At 42.5% G+C, this 23,584-nt stretch overlaps 2 protein-coding genes across 3 annotated transcripts in view; one reads left to right on the top strand and one right to left on the bottom strand.

Moving 5' to 3' along the window:
- Positions 1–17,176, top strand: part of AMN1 (antagonist of mitotic exit network 1 homolog (S. cerevisiae)) — a 28,104-nt gene extending 10,928 nt beyond the window's left edge. Inside the window, exons 3-7 of the mRNA XM_004675934.2 lie at positions 1,042–1,186; positions 2,811–3,028; positions 3,310–3,366; positions 8,854–8,965; positions 16,705–17,176. Coding sequence (XP_004675991.2) covers positions 1,042–1,186; positions 2,811–3,028; positions 3,310–3,366; positions 8,854–8,965; positions 16,705–16,778 — 606 coding nt within the window. The 3' untranslated portion in view covers positions 16,779–17,176. The remainder of the gene's footprint in view (positions 1–1,041; positions 1,187–2,810; positions 3,029–3,309; positions 3,367–8,853; positions 8,966–16,704) is intronic.
- A 155-nt stretch (positions 17,177–17,331) lies between these two features.
- METTL20 (methyltransferase like 20) lies at positions 17,332–23,438 on the bottom strand. 2 transcript variants are annotated; one of them, XM_012720573.1, is made up of 5 exons: positions 23,354–23,438; positions 20,702–21,124; positions 20,473–20,603; positions 19,380–19,742; positions 17,332–17,775 (listed from the first exon to the last, which is right to left on the bottom strand). In XM_012720573.1, exons 2-5 carry the CDS (start codon positions 21,007–21,009, stop codon positions 17,612–17,614), a joined length of 966 nt encoding a protein of 321 aa, XP_012576027.1. In that variant the 5' UTR covers positions 21,010–21,124; positions 23,354–23,438; the 3' UTR covers positions 17,332–17,611. The 2 variants fall into 2 exon arrangements, with proteins under 2 accessions (XP_012576027.1, XP_012576026.1); XM_012720572.1 differs by having other exon boundaries at positions 23,306–23,432.
- Between the last annotated feature and the right edge of the window lie 146 nt (positions 23,439–23,584).

Consider the following 23,584-nt stretch of genomic DNA (forward strand, 5'->3'; position numbering starts at 1 on the left):
TTCACTTCCTGGCGCCTTTGGCCTATACCCCAGTTCTTGTGTGCATAAATAAATAAATTTTTTTTTTAAAGTCCTCACCTAATAGTATATATGATCTGTTGCCATTTCTCCTCAAAACCTCTTTTAAAGTTCCCAAACACTAATATTTTTTTGTCTCTGGATGTTAGTACTAAGGACAATTACAGTTACAGTGGTTAAAAACATGGCCTTTGGAATTGGAAATGCCTGGGGTCCAGTCCTACCTTTGCTCCTTTTTGGGTGTATATTATGTGTTGGCTACTTAAGCTCTGGATGTCTCAGTCCCCTCATTTATATAGTGGCAATGACTGGTTTCACCATGTGTGAGAGAAAGAGAAAGGAGAATAGTTAATGATGTATATAACATTTAATACCCTTCCTGATAAGACCCCAGTTATTTATATTTTGTGTTATGAGAATGTTTTTGCAAAGTAACAGCATTTTTATAGTCAGAAAAGTAAAGCCATTTTGATTTCTCAAAAAATAAAAAAAAAATGGAAGAGAACTCAAATTGCTTTGAAATTGATCTGCTAAATTTGAGGCACTTAAATAAACTGGATTGTTTGGTTGGTTTGTACTGCTCCCAAAAGTAAAAAAGGAAAGAGGTAAATATGGATAAAGTAGTGGTCACACCCTTTCAGCTTTTGTGTAGAAAGGGTCATAGAGGGACTGCTGTTGAGCACAGGGGTGCACTCTAGCATCTGCACCCATCAGGACCCCCCTCCCCCAATGGAGGCCAGAAACTTGGCTCTGTGCAGCAGGAGAGACCTAGTGGTGTCCCCCTGCAACAGAGCTCTGCACTGCATTGGCCCTTGAGGCTGTGGCCACCAGAAGCAGTACCTACAGAGGACACAGGCTTCAGTATCTCTCCAAACAGATGTTTCTGTTTTCTTTGCTCTGTTGTCCACCAGACATTTTCTTGATCAACAAACCTCTGAATATGGATAAGTATGAATGATAAGTGTGTGTGTCATTCACACTTACAGAAGAAACTGATGTTTTAAAATCACGGCATTATTACAGATTTTGCATCCTGAAGCCCAAACCCTGAATGTGGAAAACTGTGAGATTTCGGACGCTGCCCTCCTGCACGTGTGTAACTGCAGGAAACTGAGACGGTTGAATCTAAGTTCCCTCGATGAAAATAGAATCTCCATCACTTCGGAAGGTATGTTTCTTAATGCGGAGTAAATTGGGAGATTGCTGTTCACCATTTAGTACAATTTTGAAACAAAGGAGGGGGAAATGTGTCAAAAGTGAATATGAAGATGTCAAAGGAATAGAAACTATCAAAATATTCATACTGTGATAAGAATACTCTCTATTTTGGATATTTTGCCCAGTACAGTGGAAAGTGAGATGACCAGCTTTGTGAAGACTTATTTAAAAGATTTTATTTTTATTTATTCACATATACAAGAACTGGGCTATAGGTCAGAGATGTGGGGGCCAGGTTGAGAGGATTCACCAGAGTGGGGAGCAGAACAGACAGATCTACTGCTGAGGGGAGCAGTGGGAGAGACAGCAGAGGTTTGCTGTGCCATGTGAATCAACTCCCAGACTAGGGATCAAACTCACATCACTGTGGCTGGTGACAGCGCTGTGTCTTTAACCCTTGCACCACCAGGGAGGCCCAGATTTTTACCACTTTTTAAAATAAAGACCTTTTTTTTCCTCCAATACTTGATTTTTGCCTTTTTTTTTTTCAATATAAGAAAGAGGGATTTATTTGGCTACTTAGGTTTCTCAGCAATTTTACGGGTGATTGATTATACTTTATAGTCATCTTGGCAAGTTAGGATATTCTTAAGAATGCAACAGCATGAGCTTTTTCAATGAGTTTTCAATCAACAATAGTGATTCACTGAAAACAACTTTCATGCTTGTCTCTGATTAATATGAAAATTCTTTCTAAGCTATGGAAAACAATAAAAGTGACCTACACCTGAATTCATTATTGATAAATGGTGTGAAAATACCATTTTGTATATTTTTACCATGAAGATATCTTTTTTCTGTAAAGATAACTTTTTTTCTGGTGCAGGCCAGAGGTTCAGGGAGGATGAGAGGATTTGCCAAAGACAGTGTGGGGAACAGACAGGCGGATCCACTGAGGTCCACTGTCAAGGGGAGCAGCGGGCGAGACAGGAGAGGTCTACTGCACCATGTGGGTCACCTCCCTGGTCGGGTATTAAACTCAGGCCATAGAGATGATGGCGCTGAGAGGCCACCACAGAAGCCCCCATGAAGATCAGCTCTAAGTTTGTCTATCAGTGAAAGGCAGCAGCTCTGCGGCTGTCTATTCCTGAGGCTCATTGTCCAGTGCCACCCTTCTGTGTGCACTTCCCAGCTCAGCTGGGCTCAGGTATGATTCCTCAGACTGGTCATGACAATGACCACTTAAAACATTTGGATAATTTAACTGTTGATTTCCCTTGGAAGTTAACACAGAATTAACTTTATTACCTTAAGACTTGTTTGAACAAGAAGGTTGATCTGTTAATTGCCCAGAATGGTTCTGCCTTTTGGCTATTTTCTAAAATGCTAATCTACTTGTAAACAGTAGAAGTTTGCCATTAACTGCAGATATTCTGAGGACTATGTTGCAGGCTCTGTGGACACTTTCTAAAGGGTGTTAAATCATGACAGACAAATACCCTCCCAGGTGGACCCCTTTGAGGAAGGCTCATACCCAGGCGGCATGTCAGTCTGGGATCCAGGAAGCAGAGCCAGCACGTGCCTTGCACACGTGCTTCCTATGCACACACTGATCCATCATTGTTTCCCTCCAGGATTAAAAGCTGTGGCTTCATCTTGTTCATACCTGCAGGAAGTTTCTTTGAAAAGATGCACCAATCTCACCGATGAAGGAGTCCTTGCTTTTGCCCGCAATTGCCGGCTGCTAAAGCTAATCAATATAGGCGGCTGCCTTGGGATCACTGATGTGTCCTTACAAGCACTGGGAGAAAACTGCCCACTTCTGCAGTGCGTTGACTTTTCAGGGACTCAGGTAAGTGAATCCTAGCCCCAGACCCAGAGACTGTTCATCGCAGCATTTTCTTGACTGCTCAGAGAGTGTCCTTCATTCTTCTTGTAGTCTCCAACACTATGGGGCACCCTGGGGTGAATGACTGTGTGAAGCCTGGCAGATACTTTCAGTGAAGGTGGGAGGCATGTGTGGGCAAAGAAATGTTTGCTGAATGTCAAACTATGTATTTGACAAATAAGTGTTAGGAAATTTGACTCCTGTCATCTCCACTCAATGCCTTGTTGCTTTCCCCCTCTGTCTAGGTATCTGATAGTGGTGTAGCTGCGCTGGTTAGTGGACCTTGTGCGAAGAAATTAGAGGTAATTAAAAATATGTGTACAGGTGATACTTGCTGAAGTTTTGTTATCCTCAGGAAGTGTTTCTTTAAACCTAGCAGGTAACCATGGTTTCATTATCAGTTAGGTATTTCCATGGATGCATTTTCACTTTCAGTTTTTCCTTGACTACTTCCCAAGTAAAGGAAAACTGGCAAAGTATGCTTAAAAATAAAGACCAGAATTATTCCAGCAAGTTTTTGTTTTTCATATGTTTTAGTTTTCAACACATTTAAAGATAGTCTTACTGTCATTAAAGATTGTATAAAAGTTTATCAGTGTGAAGTACCATTCTTTAAAATTTGCTTGTTGGGTGTTTCTACCAGGACTGTTTATTTTCTTGCCATCTTATTTATCTTGATACGCATAAATGGATTCATAATGTAAAAATTATTTGGAATGAAAGATATTTGAGAGTCAATGTGGAAAATAAAAAGATTTGGTCTAAAACACTCATGCCATCCCATATACCTAAAGGTAGAGATTGCCAAAAGAATTCCACCTCTATAGACCTCCTTCCACAACCCTGCCCTGCTCCTGTGAAGTTCCCTTTAGTATGGCACATAAATTCTGCTTTTCCCTTTAGTATGGTGTCAGAGACTAACCCTGATCATGGGTTGTTGGGGGGCATATCAAGCAGGGTCTTAAGGTGAGAGCGATGTCTGCAAGTGGAGATTTCCTAGAAAAAGGGGAAAAGGGGAGTGGGTGTGAGGAAGACACAGGAATCAGAGTTGGGTGCAAGTCTTCCTGCTCTGGTTTCAGCAGAGGTTTATTTTATACATTTCAAGCAAGCAGTGGGATGACATTAGCATATGAATTGGGCTGCGATCACGATCACCTTTTTTCTAAGAATAGTCTGGGGTCGTATTGACCTTTAGTTGAGATTATAACATTATTTTAAAAATCAGTCAATCAAGGTTAAAACAGGTACATAGATTCACAAAATTTAAGACTAATATTACTATATTTATGAAGATTAACCAAACTAAAGTCCCTTAAACCTTGTCTACTACTTAAAGGCTTTCCTTTTCATTGAGATATCCTAGGGGGTAAAGTAAAGTGAGAGCTGGAAGCTTAAGTGAATTTTATTCGTACTGTGTCTGGCGACAGAGTTGCATAGCTTGTGTCATGTCAGTATGGCATATAAATTCTGCTCATTCTTTTGAGCCACTTTCTTTGAGAACTCATAGCTGAATAAACTTTATTTTTCCTGCTAATCAATTTTTGTTATTTTGATTCATAGGCCCCCAAAGGAAGAACCTAACAGGGCAGACAAAAATTCTTCCTCCCCCAGAGTCACATTGTCAGGTCATCCTCAGAGACCTTAAAGCAGTGTTCATCCTGCAGGTCACTGACTGATGAAGCATTGCCAACCTCTTTCTAAATACTAAGAAACCTTTGATCCCAGGATTTTTTACTTCTTTCTCCCATGGATCATTATTTTTTCTTAAATCTTATTTAATATAACTATGCTTTTTAATAATAAGCCACATAAAGTTTTTTTCTTGGAAGTAAGAAAGTCATAAATGCACTGTTGTTAGTCATAATTATTACAATGGCAGTGTCATGTTTTTGCCAAAGTATTTCTCCATGAGTTACTTCTTGAAGAGATTTTTTTTACATATCAGATATCAGATATCATATCAGATATTTAATTATCCATATCCAGCTTGATTGTGTGTATGTGAGTGTGTGCATGTACAGATGATTAAATAGAACGCATATTTTTGTAAACCTTTTAACTAAGCAATCACCATATATATTTTTAATAATATAATAGTGTGTTTTTACATCATTTTGTGCCTTTTTCCATCTCTGTTGTAATCCCTGTGGGCTTCCCATCACCAAATCACCCGTGTACCGTCACCATAGCCCCATGCACTCCCCATTTTTGATCCCATTCTCCATTCCACTCCCGTAAAATGTCTCTAGTATATAGTTGTTTATCATTATTATTTTTCTCCCCTGGTCCTTTATGCTCCTTCTATGAGTGAAACCATCCGATATTTTTCTTTTTCTTTCTGGCTTATCTCACTAAGCATGATCCCGTCTAACTCCATCCATGTTGCTGCAAAAGCCATGAGTTTATCTTTTTTGCAGTCACCATATTTTTTATATCATTTCCCAGTTGCATCTTAACTGTAAGGACAAAGATGCTACAGATTTTCACTGTTCTGTATACTAGGATTTTTGAGCACTACTATGTCCCAGCCTCTGTGCTGTCCCAGCCTGGTATTTATTAGGTGATTTTATCCTTACAGCATCATTATCCACAATCACCATCATTTTAGATAAAGTTCTCAAATTGTAAATAGTTACTCACTCCCTATATAACCACTGGAAATCCAGTGCTATACAGTGAAAGGAAGTAACCTACATCTACTTCAGCTCCAGCACATCAGGAGCTCCCGAGCGGGCTGGGAAAGAAGCCCTGCAGCCACCCAGTGCTCATGACTGCTTTAGGCTTGGGGTCTGGGAGCCAGACCCCAAGAGGCTCTCAGTTGTCTCACCTAGCAAAGAATCCAACATTGAGAGCAAAGGTAGGGCTAGAGATTTATTGACAGATAAGAACAGGAACGTTCTCTGAGCCGAAAAGGTGTCCCGAGTGGGTAGTCGCTGAGGGGGCTAGAAGCAGGTGTTCACTTGGGTATAGTGGACAAGGAGTTGGCTCAATTTCTACAGTGAATGCTCTGTTATATTGGTTGGTTGAGGCCAGAGGAGTCTTCAAGATTACATACTTGCTTTCCAGAAAGCTTTGGCCCATTGCTTTGGCATTGTGTTACTGTGATGTTCTGAACATTTGATTTTTTTTTTCAAAGATTTATTTATTTATTCATACAGAATGGGGGTACAGGCCAGAGATGCGGAGGGTAAGAGGATTCACCAGAGGCAGAGTGGGGAGCAGAACAGGCAGATCGACGAAGCGCACTGCTGAGGGGAGCAGCGGGCAGGTCAGGAGAGGTCTGCCGCCATGTGGATCTCCTCCGGGGCAGGAGGGAATGGAACTCATGTGGAAGTGGCTTAAGCTTCCCAGTGCTGTGCTTTAACCCGCTGTGCCACCAGGGAGGGCCGAACAGCTGCGCCACCAGGGAGGGCCGAACATTTGATTTTTAATGGGTTGGGGGCACCCTAACCACAAGCCATTGTTCCTCAATCAGTTTGATAAATGGGCATAGGGCACCTGGGCTTGTCCCCTTGCCACACCCCTGGCCCCTCCTAACTAACCACCTATATCCATTTCCTAGCTTCCTCATTCATCTATAACGCCTGTCATCCAGTTTTTCATGTGATTAGTTTTCAAAGCTTTTTCTATCAATGTAAACACTTTAATAGAAACCTTCAAATTTACAAGAACTTACTTCCTTGTTAAACCAAATAGAGTGAAGAAACTTCAATCTTTGCCTCACTGTACCACTGTGACCACAATATCTTTTTTTTTAATGTTTATTTATTTATGCATACAGAACTGGGGTGCAGGCCAGAGGTGCAGGGGCAGTGAGAGGATTCACCAGAGACAGAGTGGGGAGCAGAACAAGCCGACTGACAAAGTACACGGCTGAGGGGAGCAGCAGGCGAGACAGGAGAGGTCTGCCGCGCCATGTGGATCTCCTCTGAGGCAGGGATGAGATTCATGTTGAAGTGGTTTTAGCTTCTTGGTGCTGTGCTCTAAGGGAGGGCCTGTGACCACAATTTCTAACTCAAATTAAAATACAGGCCTTTTGGTCTTTTACTGACTCTCCTGTTGTGGGTGATACATACACTGACCTTTTATCATGGACTCTGTTTAATCTGTTACTTTTAGTTCCTTCTATTCCAGGAAATTTCTGTGATCAGCATTGCAAATAGTTTATAATTTAAAAATAACTGATTAAAGTTGAAGGCCTTCTCCCAAAGATTGATACACACGTGGTACAGACCTCTGTCACCACATTTATTGATTGTTAAGATTGTCTCTGAACTCTCTGATCTGACTGGCCAGGTGCCCATCCTTTTCTATACATTTTTTTTTTAAAGATTTATTTATTTATACATACAGAACTGGGGTACAGGCCAGAGGAGCAGGGGTGGTGAGAGGCTTCACCAGAGACAGAGTGGGGAGCAGAACAGGCAGATCAATGAAGTACACTGCTGAGGGGAGCAGCGGGCGCGTCAGGAGAGGTCTGCCACACCATGTGGTCACCTCCGGGGCAGGCGGGAATCGAACTCATGCAGAAGCGGCTTTAGATTCTCAGTGCAGTGCTTTAACCCACTGCGCCACCAGGGAGGGCCAGCCTTTTCTATACATTTTATTCCCAGGTTTTATTGCAGCTCCAGACACCTGGTAATACCTTCATCAATGTCCTTTTCTTAACTGCTTGTGATAACCATTTTATAGGTTCATATAATGTTTGTGATTAAAAGTTTACAGTGTTAACTTTGATTTATTCAACAAATATTTGTTAAACACCTCCTCTGATGCTGGCATATCAAAGGAAAACACTGTCCCATCTGATCGCTCATTTTTTCTGTTTGCCATTCTCTTACTGGCATATTGGGTCCTGTTCAGTTTGTGGCGACTAGAGGGGAACTGGCAATGGTGTGCCATTGCCCTTCCCCAAGATTAGAAAGGTTCATATAAGGGGTGCACCCATTTCTTCTTCCACTGCTGCAGTGAACTCCAAAGTTGAAACATGGGGACAAGGGGTTTGAATACTTTTTTAATGGTCCTGAATACTGTGAACTGACTTTTTCTCCTAAAGGTTATATTGTGAATTCAGTTTTGCTGGGAACCTGAGTTGCCAGAATTGAATCTTTTCTTTCTTAATTTTAATGCAATATATTTTAAGTGGTGACTGAGTTGAGTACTGCTCCTTCTATCTATTCTCAAATTGCATTTGTTGGTCTGTGGCCTTTGCCAGGCTATACCATCAGATGTGTAAGCCTATTTATAACATCAGAGGCTCTTTGTCTCAGTTTGTTTTCATTTTAATCAGGTTTCCTTTATTGGTAAGATGTGGTTGATTAGTAAATGTGTACAAACTTAATACCTACTTCTCTGGACAAAGGAAACACTACTATGGTAAATATGCATGGCAGCTACTAGATAAAGCTCCAAGAACTTGGAGATTTTACAGTGTCTTCATTTTAGCTCCTTTGTGTTATTCTGTCACATGAATCACCATTTATTGGCATATGCTCTTCCAGATAATATTGCAGTGGTATGTTTATAGATTGTTGGCTTTAACACATCTACAGGAGTTTCTCAGTGGGTTTTAGGACATCTCAGCTTTAATAGACATTACCACTGTGTTTTATAAAGTAGTTAGGCATTTATTTAACTTTCAAAGCTGCAGACATACTTGTTCCTTTTTGAAGAGTTTTTCTTGCAAGTTGGTGATGAGTCTTTTTTTGTCATAGTGTTTCCTTGGCTTTTTTTTTTTCTTTTTTCTTTTCTTTTGACTTCACATTGTCTTCTCCTTCCTTTCTAAACAGGAGATTCATATGGGCTACTGTGTGAATCTGACTGATGAGGCTGTTGAAACTGTCCTCACTTGCTGTCCTCAAATGCAGATATTCCTCTTCCATGAGTGCCCCCTGATGACAGGTTAGTGCCGTGTGCCCTGGGGTTCCCAAGACGTGGTGTAACCTGTGATGATGTGTGACCCAGTATCATCGATTACTCCATGTCCCATGTTCTCACCTGTGATGTGGATCTGATGACAGTGCCTCTCTCATACACGTGGCCTGATGACCACATTGCCATGCTGCGTGGCACATACCCACGCTCGGTGAATGTTGGTTATGGAGGTGATGACATAGTGATGGTGACGGCTAGTGTGCTGTAATTGTTGATTAGGGTGAGGGCTGGTGGTGCTTGTGATACTAAAGATGAGGCTTCACACAGACAAAAAATACAAGTTTACAGCAGTGTGTCCATCAGGTATGCTTTCCTGTGCATGCCTTTACTTGCCATTCATAATGATCTGGATCTTGGGGCTGATGTGACACTTCACTGTAGGAGAGCCAGGTGGTCACCACCCATGTGGCCTTCAGTGCTTTTGTCAGTGCTGATACTGTATGTCACACACACACACACACACAAACACACACTTCATTGTTCCTGTCATGGGTCCCAGATCTCAGGATCACCAGCTTCTCACTCACAGTCAAGTACTTTAGCTCCTTTCTCTGATGGCAGTGTAAACATTTGCTCTCTGGGTGACTCGCTGCCTCTAGATGCCGTTCTAATAACCATTGTCCTTCCTTATATTTGGATTGCTAATCTACATGAGCCTTACATGGGTTGTATTTCAGCACTAGTGATATGTACAATGAAGACTAAATCCTATGTTAGGTAAAGGCAGCTTTCAAAAACACCAAGGTTAACAGTGCCACTTATGAAAGTGTTAATAGCATTTATCTCTAGGGAGATTGTGCTAGCACAAGAGTAGGAAAGGGCCTTCTCTGTACACTCTTTTGTACCTTTTGGATTTTGTGTCTGCGGATGATTTTACTTAGTAAAGTCAATAGCAGCACTAACATCAGCCAGAGCCAGCAAAATACATGGCACTGAATATGTAGGGTTGTGTAGGTGCCACTCACCTGGGGTGGTGAGATGGTTAACACTTAAAAGAGACCCTGTATAGTGACTCTCATGAACCAAGATTCTCACAGAAAACAGTGAAGGTTTTCGTGCCTGGTTATCTCTGCTCTTCCCCCTTCCTTGTCAATGCTGTCAAGGCATGAAACAGATGGAGCAATAGGCTCATTTTTACCTATTGTACATTTAATTCCGGTTTTCCTCCAAAAAGAAGAAGCCCTTTTTTATTTGTCTAATAAATGAAAGGTTTTTCTCCTTTTTGGTAAAGATTTATTTATTTATGTACAAGAACTGGGGTATAGGCCAGAGATGTGGGATGAAAAGGATTCACTAGAGACAGAGTGGGGAGCAGAACAGACAGATTGACTGAAATCCATTGCTGAGAGGAGCAGAGGGCGGGACAGGAGACATCTGTCATACCGTGTGGGTCACCTCCCTGGCCAGGCATTGGACTCTGTGCTGCAGTGGTTGCACATAGCTCCATAGTGCTGTGTTTTAACACCTTGTGCTACCAAGGAGGCCCCAAAAGTGTTTTCTTCCAGCATAACAACTTATATAACATGTTTCCCTGAGCTTGTTTGTTAATGTGGTTACTCACACATGACCATATAAGACCAGAATTTATATTCCATAAAAGGATGTATGTGCATAGGTAGGCACAGTTATATATTGTTATCCATAGAGCATTTGGTCCCCAGATTGGCAGTGTCCACTGTAGTTGCTACTGGATTCCCCAATAAAATAAAATACACTTATCTTGTCTATTGTATTTCTAAACACTTAACAAAACTTTTAAACCTTATAGTCAGACAATAAAGAGAAAGTCACATAAATTAGGTCTTGACACTGTTAAAAGTACTTTGATTGTATTTCTGCAGAAGATACTAAAAAACTAAGCTGCAGTTTAAAATTTGGCCAGCATAGTATAGTCTTATAGACATTGTGGAAGCAGAAAAATCATTTTTAAGGTATTAAATTCTTTTTACTTCACTTAATGTCAGCAACGGTTATCAGTAAGTTCCACTGCACAGTGAAAATAGGCAATAATTTACAGTAAATATACATTTCAGTTCCTCCTAACTTCCTGAGCACGTTTCCCAGTATGCATAGGCCTGGAGGTTTAGAATTCAGAAGAGCAGCAGTGCAGCTGGGGCACCAGAGTGTGTGTTTAAATTACAAGGCAGGAGGATGCGACAAGAAATCTGCCACTTCCAATTGCATTGACTCTAATTTTACATGGGAGGATTTGTTGCAGCCTGCTTACTTTACAAGCAAGTTCTTTACATAGATTCCTGGGCAATAAGTTGTCGAAATTCACCACAGAGAGTCGAAGCAAAAGTACTTCAAGACACAAGTGGTTTGCTTCAATTTTCCCTTTATTAGAGCTAATTCCTTGCTTAATGGACAACTCTTATTACTTATTTTACTTTAAAAAAGCCTATATTCTGTTTCCTCAACATCACTCATTTGCTACTGGTTCAACATAGCAGGCTTTTTATTAGGTGTAACTGGCATGTTACTGTCAGGGGTACAATGAAGGGGTGCAGAATAGACTGTTCCAAAATGAGCCATGTTTAGTTAAAGGCAGTCAAGACCCAACAGCAAAGAAAAACTTACTTCTGTCTTCACTACCTAGAAGAATCTAAATGAGGAACCTTACCATAGTGGATATTATCAGAAGTAAATTTTTATGACCTATGTTCATGGCAGGACAAACATCTGTATCTGCTTTCCTCATTGTCCTGTGAATTGCCCTCTTCCTTCAAAGACTGATGCTCCGATCTTTGGCTGGGGTATCACAGAAACTTCTTTGCCCCACTCATCCATGGGTGTCATCTCTTTGAATTTTTATACATAAGTAATTAACTTTGTTCTTTTCCTGTTAATAACATCTTATGTTGATTTAACTATTAGCACAGTCAGAGCACCAAGAAGGGAAGAAAACATTTTTCTCCCCTGCAACAGTAACACGACTCAGTATTTGTACATTCTATGCGGTGATGGCCCAGTCTAGTCTAGCCAACCTGTCACCTCACCCGGTTACAACATGTCAGAGCTTTACTGCAACAGAGCACATGATGCCAGCCACTGCAGTGAAGCAATAGAACTTGATCTTTGCAAAAATATACACCAGCCTCATTATTTGTAGTGTATTCTACAGAATTGTCCAATTTATATTTTCCTTGCTCATTTGAAAACTTTAATTTGAGTTGCTTTCAAAAAGTGGTCTTGTATATATCAGATCCTTTGACATCTTCCTTTCAACTATTTTCTAGATAAGGATGCAGATAGACAACAAATTCGAATGGCTTGCCCCAATCTTAGTAACAGAGTTTAGAACTGGGGATAAAAGTCTTTAAGTCACCTGATCTGAAACCTCTAGCTCTTTGCCCAGTAGAGCAATTTGCTGGCCTTTGCTTACCTATTACCAGAATGGGGAAAGTGGGAGGACAGCCTCAAATGCCAGTGGTGTGACTGAGCCCTGTTTAGTCCAGAGTGTGTGTTTTAAGGCCAGTGTGTTTTGTGCCACCTCAAAATATACCTCTTTGACGTGTTATTTTTGAGAAAAAGCAGACATGAGAGAAACCCTGAAAATAGCAGAGAAGTTTCCCTTTTGTAGCAGAAGTTTACCTTCACAGAGAAACTCTCTACTGTTGACAGATTCCATCATCTCCCCCTCTGAAGCAGGAGAGGAGGAAGACTCAACCACAAGAGAATCATATTAGTGAAGAAGGCACTGACTTAAATCTCTGAAACAAACTCTTGTTTGCTCTGCCTTTCCCAGTCATCTCCCTTAACTGCCCTCCCCACTCTAGTGTCTTTCTTTTGTCTTTAACGGAAGATTTTTTTAAAAAAAGATTTATTTATTTATGCATACAAGACCTGGGGTATAGATAAGAGGTGCAAGGGGTGTGAGGATTCAGCAGAGACAGAGTGGGGAGCACAACAGGCAGATGTACACTGCTGAGTGGGCCAGTGGGTGAGACAGGAGAGGTCTGCTATGCCACATGGGTCAGCTCCCTGACTGGGGATCTAATTCATGCCCCAGTGGCTAGAAATAGCTTGATAGAACTGAGACTTTAACTCCTGTACCACCAAGGAAGCCCTAGCTGAAGGTGGTATTTTTGGCCATCTCAGGAAGTTTGCTTATTTTTCCTAGGTATACCCACTATCTACATGTTAGATAAGCTTCTCTTTCTATTTTTAATTGCTCAGTGGTAAGGAATGGGGGCCAGGAACTCAGAAAATAGAGGGACAATTGTTTTTCCTCCCCTATAATTTCTGTACATTTTTCTGGCAAGGAATCATGAACTACTTAGAGACCACAGAGTTTCTCCCATAGTAAACTCATAAGTACTGGATGAATCTGTGACTCTAACTCACTCTTTTTTTTTTTTTTTTTAATATTTATTTATGCATACAGAACTGGGGTAGAGGCCAGAGGTGCAGGGACAGTGAGAGAATTCACCAGAGACAGAGTGGGAAGTAGAACAGGTTGATCTACGAGGTACACTGCTGAGGGGAACAGTGGGCAGGTTAGGAGAGGTCTGCCACGCCATGTGGGTCACCTCTGGGGCGGGGATTGAACTCATGCTGAAGTGACTTTAGCTTCATAGTGCTGTGCTTTAACCCACTGTGCCACCAGGGAGGACTCACCAACTCACTAAATTCTTAACTTTAATGTGCGAAAGCAGCCTGGAGACTTTGAGTAATGTAATACTGCCATCTAGAGTTAAATATTTTTAGCCACTTAAAAATAAATGCTTTCTCTTTGGAGGGGAAAGTATCTTCCTATTTATGAATAATAACAAATTTCTACAGAACAGTGACAAATACAGTCAGAAACCAAGTATTATATTTTGGGTAACATTTTCTTAACCAGCAAAAATACCTAATAAGTCTCAAATTACCAGCTAACGTGAGGCATAAATTTCCAGTTTTGTCCTTTTTCAAATTGTGGCCATAAAGGGTCTCTGGACTCAGTGACCCAGTAACATCTTGTCAAGTTCTTTAAAAAGGAGAGCCAGGGCCTCCCTGGTGGTACAGTGGGTTAAAGCACGGCGTTAAGAAGCTAAAGCCGGCCCTCCCTGGTGGCGCAGTGGGTTAAAGCACAGCACTGAGAATCTAAAGCCGCTTCCGCATGAGTTCGATTCCCGCCTGCCCCGGAGGTGACCACATGGCGTGGCAGACCTCTCCTGACCCGCCCGCTGCTCCCCTCAGCAGTGTACTTCGTCGATCTGCCTGTTCTGCTCCCCACTCTGTCTCTGGTGAATCCTCTCACCCTCCGCATCTCTGGCCTGTACCCCAGTTCTGTATGAATAAATAAATCTTAAAAAAAAAAAAAAAAAAAAAAAGAAGCTAAAGCCACTTCAACTTGGGTTCGATCCCTGCCCCGGGAAGGTGATCACATGGCACGGCAGACCTCTTCTGACCTGCCCCTGCTCTCCTCAGCAGTATACTTCATTGATCTGCCTGTTCTGTTCCCCTCTCTGTCTCTGGTGAAGCTTCTCACCACCTCTACACCTCTGGCCTGTACCCCAGATCTGTATGCATAAATAAATAAATCTTTAAAAAAAAAAAAAAAGGAGAGCCAGCTGGGGTTGTGATAGGGATCATACGGGACCTCCTACCCTGTTGAAGAAGTATGGCTTACTAGGCCTGCTGATCCATGAGCATGAATGTCTTCCTTTTGATTAGATCTTACTTTTGTTTTGCTTAAAACCTGGTAACCATAGAAGTTTATGAGTTTGGCCATCTATGAGGACTGCTAAACCAGAACCTAAGACTAGGCTAGAGGTACACATTTATGGAACATGTTTATTAAATTTAGATTAAAGAAATTATTTATGCATACAGAACTGGGGTACAGGCCAGAGGTGCAGGGGCAGTGAGAGGATTCACCAGAGACAGAGTGGGGAGCAGGATAGGCAGATCGACAAAGTAAGTACACTGCTGAGGGGAGCAGCAGAGGGTCAGGAGAGTCTGTCTGCCACACCATGTGGATCACCTCTGAGGCAGGGGATCGAACTCACATTGAAGCAGCTGTGGCTAACCTGCAGCACTGTGTCCTCTAACCCACTGTGCTACCAGGGAGGGCCAAATTTAGAATTTTTAAAGTAATAGAATCCTATTGGTATTTTTGTTTTAATTCATGTTTTTAAAAAACATAAAACTGGCTTTGCAAAATAAATGTAACTTATATTAAAATCACTACAATCCTTTATGAATTATTGAAAAAGCAATGAAATGTCAGTGATATAAATTGGTTAGGTTAAATGAATTTACACAGCAGCTACCTGTCCAGCCCTCTTTATCACAGTACTGTATGAGCCAGAGGCCCTGCTAGGTGGCCCTGTTCTAATCATGTCCTTCCTCTAAGTCTTTCTGGGTAGTTGCCATTTTCCAATAAGCTTCAGCCTCCTGGTGGCTTCCTTTCATTCTGTTCATGTTTTTGTAAGGAGTCACTAAATTAAACTCCATTTAAATGCTCCATTTAAGTGAGTCATCTATTTCTAGTATAGGGACTCAGGGGAAATATTCTTTTAACCCATTGGGTTCTTCTCAGGCTGGTCAAAGAAATGAACATCAGACATTAGTAAAAGAAAAAGAACAAATATAATTCCATATGTATGAAGACTTTAAAGTTTGTGAATTGTACAGTAAATGAGACTGAGGGGTTATATCCTGAGTTTAGGAATCAGATAGGCCTGAGGGTTGATGAGGGGGTGACTCATATGACAAAACGAGATGCTTTAGAAATTTGCCCTGCCCTGAGATATGGGTTTCTTTGATAAAAGGGCGGTTTCTGGAGAAGACAGTAAACCCAGGTAGTCCTGACTGTGCAAGGAGATTATAATAGTTTCCCTTGAAGCCCACTCGGACTCTGGTGATGTTAGTGCTACCTGCCAACACGACACATTTTTGAAAAAGCCTGCTCTAGACACCTTGGAGCAAGCCTATCCTAGCATTTTGGGGAGGCTGATCCTTACCCCTCCAGGAATCTGAGAAAGTTAGTAGTGAAGTTATGCCACTTCACATTGGTTAGCAGAATTAAGATGAAATTACAGAAAAAAATAAACACTTTTTTTCATCACAGTATTCCTGTGATGTGCCCTGCAACTAACAAGAGGGTTACCATTAAGTGTAGTTTTAATTGTACACTATTCTTGATATATCATCTTCTTTAATCCTTTAAGTAATCCTATGAGATCTAATAGTTATCATTCCCAGTTTACCTGGAAGGACATTGTTAGAAGAGTGGGTGCTCGTGTGCTGGGTGCGGACACTGGTGAAGAGTAACAGCTGCTACACTAAACATGAGAGCAAGCAAGTGTGGATTTATTGAAGCAAGAGGAAAGAATTCCTGACAGCAGGAGGTGGTCCCAGGCAGGATGCGTTTACTCCAGCCTGTCTATGACTACAGGCTATCAGACTTCCTGTTGCCCAGTGTGACAGACTATTGATTAGGTGCTAGGTGGTCAGGAAGTTTCATGGTGGTGGTTTTTCTGTTCCCTAATTATCTCATGACCAGATCTTATTCTATTTGGTAGCTAGCTCAGCAACATTTCAGTAAAACACTTCCATTTTCCTGGGAGCTGTTTTGTTCCTATATTGTTTAAAATCACTCCCATGTCTCAGCCTTTCCTGTTCCCCAAGTTTTCCTTGGTCTCAGTTCTTCTCAACATGTTAAATCTCTTTGATTACTGTGAAATCAAATGTTCTCTCGTTATTTTCTGTTGTAGATCGTTCCCGAGAAGTCTTGCAGCGATTAGTCGGCCCAAACAAACTAAAACAAGTGATGTGGACTGTTTATTGATGTTCCTTGAAGCTTATCAAGCCTTGATCTCCATGCTGTTTCCCGGGAAACAATGGTCTATAGAGCCAGGCTTGCCACTTAGCTCAGCTGCCCCCGACATTTGTTGTCTTCTTTCAGGTTTTAACTGTGGGCGAGTGGGGGGTTGGGTGGGATGAATGACCCTTTTTCCACCTGGTAAGCCCAGCATGGCCTCTAGCCTGTTTGGGGGTGGAAGACATTATGTGTGTTTCCTTAATAAAGTTTTTCCTGTATTTTCTCTGTATCTAGATAATGTAAGCTGCTATAAGAGAAATTTACTTGTATGGATAAAGAGAATCCTACCTAAGACTGTTAAAAGTAGAACTGACTTCCTGCTTTCCAGCTCCTTCCTTCCTGATCTGTTTGACTGCCCATTGGCCAAAAGTGGTCAGGCTTGTAAATTCTTCACTGAATAGATTACATTATCTCAATGAAACAAAATAATTGATGTTCTAAGCTGTGACATCTCACACCTGGTCATTAGCATGTGTGCCCAGCCTCTTTATTTCATGGATTTTTATGTTATTTTTCCCAAATGTGTGCTGTTCACCTATGAATTCCCTACAAAGCAGGTCCTGCATTCAGGAGGGGTTAGAATAAGAAATGCAAACTGTCACAACAGAGGATGGTTTCACATTTTTAAAGTGTACTTACTGCCCAAGTCTTAGTTTTCAAACAGACTGGTTTCCTCTTCCGTAGGCACAGTCTCTGAAGTGCGCTCCGAGGGTGCCCAGGGCTCCCCTCAGCTCAGCCTGTGCCCTACACCTTGAGCCTGCTTCAGAGGGCTTCCTTCAGACTTTGATTTAACTCCAATATCATGAGATGTGGGGGAGTGTGGCATGGCCCATTTCCACATGCTGAGGGCAATTCCCACCCCCGGGTAGCTCAGTGCACACGCTGTGTTTGGAGTGCAGTTTCAGAGGTGGTCCCTGTAGGCATGTGAGAAACTGGCAGGGCCTCTTCCATCTACAACTTTTCTCTGAAAAGAAATTCAATAAAACTTAATGTTGACTAAGTAAGTCAATAGGTTTTCCCCCTTGGGGGAAACTAGTTTCAAACAGCTTGACTTCTTGCTTTTGTTACTGCTAGTCATATTAACTCTCCCTCTCCCTGCTTAGTTTCAGCATCCACCCCTGGCCTCTATCCTTATCACCTTCACTTTTTTCCTGCTCACTGTCTGAATGTTTTTTTGTTTGTGTGTTTATCTCTCTCCCTTCCCTAAATTAGGTTTCAAGAAGACAAAAATCTTTGGGATTTTTTTTTCTGCTGTATCCCCAGTGCCTAGAATAGTTCTAGTACTTAATAAGCCCCCAAATATTTATGGGACAAGAGATTGGAAGTCATCATCCTGTCCTCACGAAAAAGTGAAAGCGGAACTGAAAATCATGAATTGGGACAGTATTATCTGAAAGCAGATTTGACTTATTATATTTGTATAGCGCAAACTCCATGTTGGGTGCCAGCCGGGATGAGCCTCCCCAACCACCCCCGGAGCTTAAGCACAAGATCATAATAGGAAGAAGACATCTCGCCACCTGTATGAGTGGCTTAACCTTTGGGCAACTGATTAATATCCACCCTGATCGCAGTGGCACATGTGAGGGAGATTTCCTCCTGCCCCCAGGCCAACATCCTGAGATTAAGGGTATAAAAGGGAGGCTGGAAAGGATAATAGAGAGAACGTTTTGCTGCAACCATCTACGTGTGCTGACTCTTCAACCTCGACATCCCCCTTGCAGACTGGTATCCCTGCCGTGCGGGCACGGCACTCCAGGCCAACTATAATAAAAAAGTATTTTAAATCATTGATACCCTGAGGGAGAAGAAGAATCCTATCAAAGATTCAGTAAAACGCAGAGAAATCAAAAAGAGCAGCACATGCACACGCGTGCATACACACACAGTGAAACAAAGAACAAGGGCGACAGGAAAGCTATAAATAGGGCTCAAATTAATCCAGCTACATCAATAACCACTTTAAAATATGATTATGATTATGTCTTTTAAGGCGGTGAAGTCATTTCAGGGTTCACTGCTGCATAAGTAGGAGATTAAAAACTACTTTAACACAGGGACATCTCACAGGCCTTCTTGTGCCCCCTTCCTAAGTCACTGAGTAAGGGTGACAGGAACAGTGTTTGCAGATACTTGACCCTGAGTCAATTCTTCCTCACTCAGTTGCTTTTCACTTAGTGCTCCATAGTATTTTTCCTTCTTATCTTGCTTAGAGGGGAATAACCAGCAGAATACCCTGAATTTTCAGAAAAATGTGTGAATAACACTAATCCTTATTCTCCAGGGTCAGTGTGGCCTATAATTTCTATTAATTTTAATCAAGGCCAAGTCAAAATTTTGAGTTTATGGCTTGAATGACTCAGTGAACCAATGGAAACCGTGTGCAGCAGAAGTTGACTTTGGCACAGGGCTATATAATAAACGCTTAAATGTTCAAAAATCACAATTAAGTATATTCTGAGAGCTTGTGAAATCCAGTGTGTTTTGGAAACAAGATTTGCCATTAAACAGAAACTCATTCTTTAACTGGGGAGCCTGCAGGCCCAACCCAGACACAGCGGGGCCCACCTCGGGTGCACTGTGGTGGTTCAGGGCTGAAATCCCACACTGTGCTCATGGTCAGTCCATTGTTCTGCTGCCGCGTTGGCTCTGGAAGTGAGTATTCCACCAGCCTGTGCACTTGGTGCTGGATCCGGTGTCCACTGAACTGTGGCCGTCCAGGATCACCAATCAGCACCCGAGTTCCATGGGCCCAAAAGCAGTTCTTCAGCCACTGATGCAGACGATCCGCAAGGTCTTCGTCATAAAACATATCTCCAAGCACGATAAGGTCCCACTTCTCTTGTTTCAAATCCAAGATGTTTTTTGTTAAAATGGGAAAAGGAGTAAGTTGGTTCAATTCACAATTCAGTGCAATAGCCATTCCTGCAACTTAAAAAAGCAGATAATGAATCGGGAAGTGCGAGATTGTTTTAATCCCTACTGATCAAGTAATTAAAAAAAAAATCTTAACAACACTGAAAACTGCTTTTTTTTTTAAGGTAAAGCCAACAGCTTATGCCAACATAAGTGTTGCCATTTTCAAATATATGAATGGGCAACCTGAAAACAATACAAAACACCTAGAAATGCTGAGGTCTGAAGAAGACCCACCTCAATAAACAAGTTTAGAAACATCAGCTACGCAGGACACAGGCAAACAAGCCTTAACTTAAGCAATGTGACAGGTGAAATTAAACCCCCAGCATAATAAGGCTCTCAAAGGCAATATCCTCACTGAAAGGTAGACTAGAAGGAAAGCAATGAAACTAAAACTCACCAGTGTCCATTTGAGTTAGAATACAATCTCCCTCAAAGACATACGCCTATTCTCCTTGCATTTGGGATGAAATAAACACTAGTTACATATTTCAGGGAATTCCTAGCCAAGAAACTAGCCAAGCCACCACTATGGCCATCTCCCAGGAACAAGTACAGATACTCCTAGAAAATCCCACCTACTCCCAAGATTCCCAGAGGAGGTCTCACTGAACATAAATTCACAATGGCAGCTTATAAAGCATACAAGGAAAGAAACTATCCTGCTGAGGCAGCTGGAGATGTTTCTCCTAAAAGAGAGAAAAAATGAGCTTTTGCTGTATTTTAAGAATGAAATCCTTACTTGGGTCTATGTCGTTGGCCAGGATCCTTGACGCCCCGCTCATCTTAGCAGCAATAGCTGTGGCTCCACATCCACTCCCAAGATCTAACACAGACTTTCCTCTGACAACACTGGGATGATCCAAAATATACCTAAATTAGAGTGGGAAACATTGTCTAAGCAGAGTTGGAAGGAGCTAAAAAGAGATCTACAGTAGCCTTAAAGGCTCCCAGTTCAGGCAGAGCCGTACCTGGACAGAGCTTGGCCTCCAGGCCAGTAGATTGCCCAGTAAGGGTCACTGTGGGGCCAGAGCTCGGCTCTTTCCCACCAGAATCTGCATCTGGGGGTCAAAAGCCGCAGGTGGATCTCAGGGGTGAGGCTGCCGCTGCTGGTGACTTCAGTGTTTTCCTCTATGAAAGCTTTCATCATTTTAGGGTCCAGAAAGCTCCCAGCCCCTCTACAGGGGCAGCGGTACCTGGTAAGTTGGGGACGGCCACTGCTTCTCACAGCCTTTTGGGGGAATCGTGTAAACACTCTCAGACCCACGCACAAATTCATTGCTCCTTTTCCAAAACACAGGTTTTCTGTCAAAGCTGCTGTTGAGAAAAAGTTGCTTCTTGTGAGGAAGAGTAAGGTCTGGTTCCCAGCTTGGTCTCAACGGTACTCTGCATCTCTATAATCAGAAAGAACCTTGAAAACTCCAGAGCTGACACTTTCAAAAACTACTACCTAGTAAGAAAACATTACAGGCTCAGCTTTAGCAAATAATCAACAAGACATCAATGCAGAAAAATCCAATCTCTTAACAAGATGTCGCTCACGAGACAGTTTTAATAATCTAGAAGAGCCAAAAAAAAAAAAAATCCTCCAGAACGTGCCTGTTACAAAAAAACATGGCATAATTTTACAGCTCTTTCATACACTTAATGAATCACTGCATTTATGCTTAGCAACTATGAACAAAATTCTCAGAATAAAGGACATTGATAGTGATGGGACCAGACAGTTAACAGGGCAAACATAGTCCTTGCCATTGTGAAATAGAGCAATGAGTTGTAGGATTAACAAATTATAATTGTCACAGCATGGAATATCAGTGCAACCAAAGGGTTTTTCCCCATAAAAAAAAAATGAGTTTTGGGCCCTCCCTGGTGGCGCAGCGGGTTAAAGCACAGCACTAAGAAACTAAAAGCCACTTCCACATGAGTTCAATCCCCGCCTGCCCCGGAGGTGACCACATGGCGCGGCAGACCTCTCCTGACCCGCCCACTGCTCCCCTCAGCAGTGTACTTCGTTGATCTGCCTGTTCTGCTCCCCACTCTGTCTCTGGTGAATCCTCTCACCCTCCGCATCTCTGGCCTGTACCCCAGTTCTGTATGAATGAATAAATAAATCTTAAAAAAAAAATGAGTTTAATAAAAGGGTGTCACTTGTCAGCTCTCTTTCTATACATATTTCTAATAATTCATCTTTATCAAGCCTGGGCTTAAAGGCCTTGTAAGAGAAAACATGTTGATAATGTAGGATTAGCCGCCCCCAAAAAAGATTAGACTTTCCCAAAATGTCAGAAAGCAGCCTTTTCTGACATGTCTCATTGGCAGCTGGTGCTAAGATTACTAGAGGTTTTGTGTACTTCAAGAGAAACTGTTAACAAAGAATGAAGACTACTGGGGTTTACCATCATCTCCAGAAATACCTTTTTGTCAGAGAAACCCACCTCAAGGAAGGGCAAACATCTAAAGCATCTGGTTTTGTCATGAGTCACCCCCTTCTTGTCATTTAAGACCCCCCTCTCCCTCCCTGATGCCCAGATCCCGTCTTATTCCTTATCATCCCTCAAGTGTCATTTACTCTAGAATTTGCTGCCATATATATTCAGCCACATGTTTTCCCACATGTATATTGAAGGAAAGCAGTTTGGCTTAGCAGTTTAGCTTAGTTAGCAATCCTGGGCCTCAGGCTGATAAGGAAGCGCCCGCGACCTTGATTAGGTTCTGGCTGTCTCCATCCCCGTACATAGGCACAGATCCAAAAAACCCCAGCATTATAGGTTCTTTTGTAAATAATTTTGATACTTCCCATCCGCTTAACCGGGGCCTGGCCAATGGGCGCAGGCCACGGTAGCCCCCTTTTGTTACAGTAATCTCCTTTTCATGTATATAAGCTTGATGCTGAAAATAAAGACAGGGACTTTCCTGGTGAACAGACTCACGGTGTCCGTCCTTTTTCCTTTCATATATAATTGAATTTATTCTTTTCTCCAGTTAATCTGTCTGATCTTAAATTATTTTGCTCAATCATCCTGAGAACCCAAAGGGACGGGAGCATATTGGAATGAGGTGTGACAGCAGCTTAGACGCAAATTACACACCCAGTTGTTTGGAACCTCTGACCTGCTTTGCAAGGAGTCCTTTATCAACTCACGTCTTTTAGAATAAGATCTCCAAACTCAAATGCCTAGAAGGGGCCAGGCTGGTGATAAATGAGATGCAGGCTGGTTACAGGATGACAAGAGCGTGCCAAACTCAGGAATTTTAACAGTCCAGAGGGGGCAGCAAATAATGGCCAGAACTTGCAGCTTCTCGACAATCCTATCACCGGCACAGACCTCCGTGGGACACCTGCCAGGCCACCAATGTGCGGATGCTGGATCAATGTCCGCGCGGTCAGAGTCCGCTGGGCTCACTATCTGGGGGTGGGCTGTCCGGGGCCGCATAAGACTAGGGTTAGAGGACAACAAGCGGCTGCGCTGTGGCTCCGGGGCAGTGTGGGTTAAGGGGTGGAGGTGGGGACCACGCAGAGCAAGAACGACAGATGGGGGAAGACGGGTGGAAGGAGCAGCGTGTGTGCCTACTTCCAATCCAGGAGGCAGGGGCGGGCGCTGCTTTCTTCTTCCCCTTACCTGGCTGTGCTAACACCGCCAGGGAAACTAAAGCGCAGAGCACAGGCGTGGCCCCCCGCACATTCTTGACAAGGGCATGCCCGGTTCTACTTCCTGGCAGGCAATGAGTGTGCGCGGGCATGGAGCATGCGTAGTGGGACAACGGGGTGGGGGGGGGAGAATATGGGGAGGTGCGGAGCATGCGCAGAGCGGCGGAGGCTGGGCGAGGCGGGACAGTGCAGCGCAGCGGAT

This window comes from Condylura cristata, unplaced genomic scaffold, assembly GCF_000260355.1.
Source record: "Condylura cristata isolate star-nosed mole 26May11 unplaced genomic scaffold, ConCri1.0 scaffold00004, whole genome shotgun sequence".
Lineage (NCBI taxonomy): Eukaryota > Metazoa > Chordata > Mammalia > Eulipotyphla > Talpidae > Condylura > Condylura cristata.

Excerpts from the sequence above, each read along its gene's own strand:
- METTL20 (XM_012720573.1), bottom strand. The coding sequence starts at position 21,009 with ATGAATTTGTGCGTGGGTCTGAGAGTGTTTACACGATTCCCCCAAAAG. Across the intron at positions 19,743-20,472 it reads GGCCAACGACATAGACCCAA|TTGCAGGAATGGCTATTGCA; the intron begins GTAAGGATTTCA and ends TGCTTTTTTAAG. Across the intron at positions 17,776-19,379 it reads ACCACCACAGTGCACCCGAG|AGAAAAGTTGTAGATGGAAG; the intron begins GTGGGCCCCGCT and ends ATTTCTTTTCAG.